Source organism: Suricata suricatta, chromosome 12, assembly GCF_006229205.1.
Source record: "Suricata suricatta isolate VVHF042 chromosome 12, meerkat_22Aug2017_6uvM2_HiC, whole genome shotgun sequence".
NCBI classification, from domain to species: Eukaryota; Metazoa; Chordata; class Mammalia; order Carnivora; family Herpestidae; genus Suricata; species Suricata suricatta.
Genome location: NC_043711.1, coordinates 4,525,833 through 4,530,665, shown reverse-complemented (window position 1 = coordinate 4,530,665; position 4,833 = coordinate 4,525,833). Strand labels below are relative to the sequence as shown.

Genomic DNA, 4,833 nt, shown 5'->3' with positions numbered 1-4,833 from the left:
CCAACTGCCCTCTCCCTGCCCTATTCAGGTACCTGGGAGACGAGGATGCTACCATGTCGATCCTGGATATATCCATGATGACTGGCTTTTCTCCTGACACTGGTGACCTTGACATGGTATGAAGGGCTTGGCCTTAGGGGCTGGCATCAGTGGGCAGAGGCCTCAGGAGGATTTTCACAAGTCCTACCCTTCCCCAGTTGAGCACTCTCATCGATACATACATCTCTAAGTATGAGCTGAACAAGGCCTTCTCACAGAAGAACACCCTCATCATCTACCTGGACAAGGTAAGGCCTCTAATTGGGACTTGACCACCACCAAGCTGGCCTCCCTCTGGTCACACAGGCCCAGGCTAGGGTTGCTGGGTGGTGGAAGAAGGGGCATATAAAATAAGTTGGTCAACCAGATCATCTCATGTTTTCTCAGCAGCACATCTTCTGACCACTCTTGTTCCAACCTCATTTTCACTTGCTTCCTCCACCTTCTTTTCATCAGAGTCCTAAACAACCATTGAAAAGAGCTATTTGGGTTTAAAAACTAAAGTGCTCAGTGCTGAAAAGCATTCCCCTTGCTCCATAAGCCCCCAGAAATTTCTCTTTTTTCGTATTTGCTCACCCTCTGAACTTCTCTCTCTGACTTCCTCTCGAGCATTGATTGAGCTTCCTCTTCTCCTCTACTTACATCTTCCTGTTTTCCTATCCTCATATGCCTCTGCCAACTCCCAACATGCGCAAAGGCCCCTCACCCCATATCAGTCTGCACAAGTAACACCTGCTTCTGTAGTAAACCTGAGAATATGAGGGCCCCAACATAAAAGTCCTGTGTTTCCCATTCAGGTAAAGTCCAGTTGGGAGGCTAAGGAAAGGGCTTTCTGCTCCACACAATCACTCAGGGATCCGTGCATGTTCCTTCCCGGGGACTCTCAGTGCCTATGATCTTTGAGTCCTTGGACCCCTCCTTTCTAGAAGAAAAGAGGATTGTGCATGAGCTGGGGGTTGATATATTCTTGTATTGGATTTTTTGTAGATATAAGTTTTTATAGGATTCCAACCTTACAGGGAAATCACAGAGCAGTAAAACGCAGTTTCCAAATACACCTTTCTATCACGCAAACATATATATGCATATCTATTTCTGTTTCTCTCTCTTTCTTTGTTTTTATATTTTCAGCTTAAATGAGATGTCATTGACTTATAGCATTGTATATGTTTAAGGTATATAATGCAATGATGTGATGTATGTGCATATTGGGAAATGAAAACCATAATAAAGCTACTTAATACATTTATTACCACACGTAGTTTTAACATGGTTGTGTGTTGTATGTGATGAGAACTTTTTTAAGTTTATTTTATAGTCAAATTGGCTAAGATATCATATATACAGTATAGTCTTGTTTTTGAGGGTAGATTCTCATAATTTATCACTTGCAGACAACACCTAGTGTTCATCCCAATAAGTGCCCTCCTCAATGCCCATCATCCATTTTCCCCACTCCCTGCCCCTCCTCCTCAACCCTGAGTCTGTTCTCTGTATTTAAGAGTCTCTTATGGTTTGCCCCCTCCCTCTCTGTTTGTAACTATTTTTCCCCTTTCCTTCCCCCACAGTCTTCTGTTAAGTTTCTCAAGTTCTACATATGAGTGAAAACGTATGATATCTGTCTTTCTCCGACTGACTTATTTCACATAGCATAAACCCCCCAGTTCCATCCATATTTTCGCAAATAGCCATATTTCATTCTTTCTCTTTGCCAAGATTCCATTGTGAATTCCATTGTGAATATAAACCACATCTTTATCCATTCATCAGTTGATGGAAATTTGTGCTCTTTCCATAATTTGGCTATTTTTAAAGTGCTGCTATAAACATTGGGGTGCATGTGCCCCTATACATCAGCACTCCTGTATCCTTTGGATAAATTCCTAGTAGTGCTATTGCTGGGTCATAGGGTAGATCTATTTTTTCTTTTTTTGATGAACCTCCACACTATTTTCTAGAGTGGTCGCATCAGTTTGCCTTCCCACCATCAGTGCAAGAAGGTACTCATTTCTTCACAACCTCACCAGCATCTGTTGTTTCTGACTTGCTCATTTTAGTCAGTCTGACTGGTGTGAGGTGGTATCCCAGTGTGGTTTTGATTTGTATCTTGCTGTGATTAGAACTTTTATGATCTAAACTCTCAAGAACTTTTAGGTATACACTTTGGTATCATTAAGTGTGGATGTTATTATGGGCAGAGATAGCAATCTGATGGCCAGAACTCAATCACATTGGCACACTTAACTAGGAAAGGAAGCTGACAGGTAGGATTTAGATACAAGCCATGGAGAAACAGAAAACGGATGTGTTGAAGTGCTCATACATTTTTTGATAGGGACTCCTGATCCCTACCCGTATCCCACCTGGCTCCCTCAGTATCTCCACCCACTGCTCCAAACCATAGTACCCTATTCTGAGCTCTATTCCATGTCACCCCACTGACTAGCCTCCTCCTTCTCCCCAGATCTCACATGAGCATGAGAACTGTCTGATTTTCAAAGTTCACCAGTACTTCAATGTGGGGCTTATCCAACCCGGATCAGTCAAGGTGTACTCCTATTACAACCCGGGTGAGCAGCCCACCTAAGGCCTATGGGGCCTGAGGGTCCAAGGGACCTATGAGGTGGGGAGCTGAGGGTCCCAGGGATCTATGAGTGGCCTGGGGACCTGGCCTTCCCAGGTCTGAGGGCCTGGAGTTGGGGAATCGAACCCCTTGGGTCTCTGGGCTGGAGGCCCCAGCCCTCTGAAACCTCTCTGCTACTCTGCCCACAGATGAGAATTGCATCCAGTTCTACCACCCAGACAAAGAAGACGGTTTACAGAGCAAACTCTGTCACAGAGACATGTGCCACTGTGGTGAGTGTGGACACAAAATTGCCAGGAAGTGTTGGTCCCTCGCATCCAATGCACACCCAGAGGGACAGGCCCAAGGGTGGGGGGCCCTAGACAAGGCGTGTGATGAAACCATGTCCCCCACTCATCCACCATACAGAAGACTGCTTCATGCACCAGGTGAACAAGAAGGTCTCCTTGGATGACCGTCTGGACAAGGCCTGTGAGCCGGGAGTAGACTATGGTGAGTGGGCGCGTGTGTGAGTGACAGTGTGTGTGACGGTGGTTCTGTGTGTGACTGGCTTTGAGTGCCCATGGCTGCATGCAGCTATACTTTGGATTGTGGTCCTGGAGGATGTGTGTGTGTGTGTGTGTGTGTGTGTGTGTGTGTGTGTAAATGTGTTGTAAGGGACCATGATTGTGTGAGAAGCAATGGTAATGAGTGGGAGTGTGCAACTGTGTGAGTGGATATGGTCATATGCCCAGTTGTGTGTGTGACAGTGTAGTTGTGCCTAGTCATGGAGATAGGAGACAGTGGTGACAGGTGACAGCAGATGGGAGGTTAACACACATGCGGTGGCTGTGCCCCTGGAGAGTAGGGACTGTGGCATGTCTGTCTGTGACCCTGCATGCATCTGCTTGAGGACACCATATGCCCAGGTGTGCTTGCAGGCGAGGGTGCCCCACAGCCACCCTTGCCCTTGACCCCCGCCATGCTTTCTCTCCCCCTATCAGTGTACAAGATCAGGCTTCTCAAGAAGGAGCTGTCAAATGACTTTGACGATTACATAATGGTCATCGAGCAGATAATCAAGTCAGGTGAGCCCTGCAGTCCGTCTTCTGTCTTCCACTTCCTTCTTCCTGGGCCCTCCCCTGCCCCATTCAGCGACCCTGTCCCTCCCGTCCAGGCTCTGATGAGGTGCAGGCTGGACAGGAGCGCAGGTTCATCAGCCACATCAAGTGCAGAGAGGCTCTGAGGCTGCAGGAGGGGAAACACTACCTCATGTGGGGCATCTCTACCGACCTGTGGGGAGAGAAACCCAAGTGAGTACCAGCACTGCGCATGCCCCCCATGGAGGGTCACCCCATCCCATGCTTCCCCTGCCCTGCTCCTCACCTGCCGCCCTCTCCCCAGCATCAAGTACATCATCCGGAAAGACACCTGGGTAGAGCTATGGCCTGAGGCCGGTGAATGCCAGGATGAGGAGAATGAGAAACAGTGCCAAGACCTGGCCAACTTCACTGAGAACATGGTTGTGTTCGGCTGTCCCAACAGACCATCCCCAAAACCCCCACAATAAAGTTTCACTTAGAGTTCATGTGTCTCTGAAATTTGGAAGGTCTTGGAGAGGGAAAAAGGCTGCTGTGATGCCCTGCTTCCCCCTCTGCAACTTGGCTCCATCATCCAGAAGCCCTCCCAGATGCCCACTCCTTCCTTCTTGTGGACCACCTGCAAGTTTGCTTCCTTCCCCAGGGAGCATGCGACCCTGCACCTGCACTGCACCTGCTTGTAGTATGAAGTAAGCCTGCATCTTCCCCTGATGCTCACATACTTGCTTTCTTTCCACCTGCATCCTAACCTGTGTGTTCTCTGCTTCTTCATCTGGGTCCTCACCAGGACCTTTACCTACATCCTTCTCTGATCCACTGTGTTGGTACCAGCATCCTCACATGCTTTACGTGCCCCCACTGGCATCATTCCTCATGAGGGCTCCACAGTCCTCCCCTCCTCACCATCATAGCCACCTGGATCCTCCCCTCCTCACCTTCTTCTCCACCTGGATCCTCCCCATCTCCTTTTCATTCACACCAGGATCCTCTACCTCCCAACCTTCATCCCCACCAATCTCAACAAACTAGAAGGAGTGCAAATTCAAAATTTAAGAGAGCACCTCCTGGAACTAGAAGGGAAGCACCAAGAGCACCCCAAACCCAGCAGAAAAAGAGAAATAATAAAGATCA

The 4,833-nt window shown here is 48.1% G+C and overlaps 2 protein-coding genes across 2 annotated transcripts in view; both read left to right on the top strand.

Annotated features, from left to right (window-relative positions):
• The window catches only part of LOC115273441 (complement C3 alpha chain-like), a 26,508-nt gene extending 22,318 nt beyond the window's left edge, over positions 1 to 4,190 (top strand). Inside the window, exons 23-30 of the mRNA XM_029916482.1 lie at positions 29 to 116; positions 198 to 287; positions 2,504 to 2,609; positions 2,812 to 2,895; positions 3,032 to 3,115; positions 3,607 to 3,690; positions 3,780 to 3,915; positions 4,007 to 4,190. Of these exons, the coding sequence (XP_029772342.1) occupies positions 29 to 116; positions 198 to 287; positions 2,504 to 2,609; positions 2,812 to 2,895; positions 3,032 to 3,115; positions 3,607 to 3,690; positions 3,780 to 3,915; positions 4,007 to 4,172 (838 nt within the window). The 3' untranslated portion in view covers positions 4,173 to 4,190. The remainder of the gene's footprint in view (positions 1 to 28; positions 117 to 197; positions 288 to 2,503; positions 2,610 to 2,811; positions 2,896 to 3,031; positions 3,116 to 3,606; positions 3,691 to 3,779; positions 3,916 to 4,006) is intronic.
• Positions 4,191 to 4,386: 196 nt separating this feature from the next.
• Positions 4,387 to 4,833, top strand: part of LOC115273440 (complement C3-like) — a 45,879-nt gene continuing 45,432 nt past the window's right edge. Inside the window, exon 1 of the mRNA XM_029916481.1 lies at positions 4,387 to 4,391. Coding sequence (XP_029772341.1) covers positions 4,387 to 4,391 — 5 coding nt within the window. The remainder of the gene's footprint in view (positions 4,392 to 4,833) is intronic.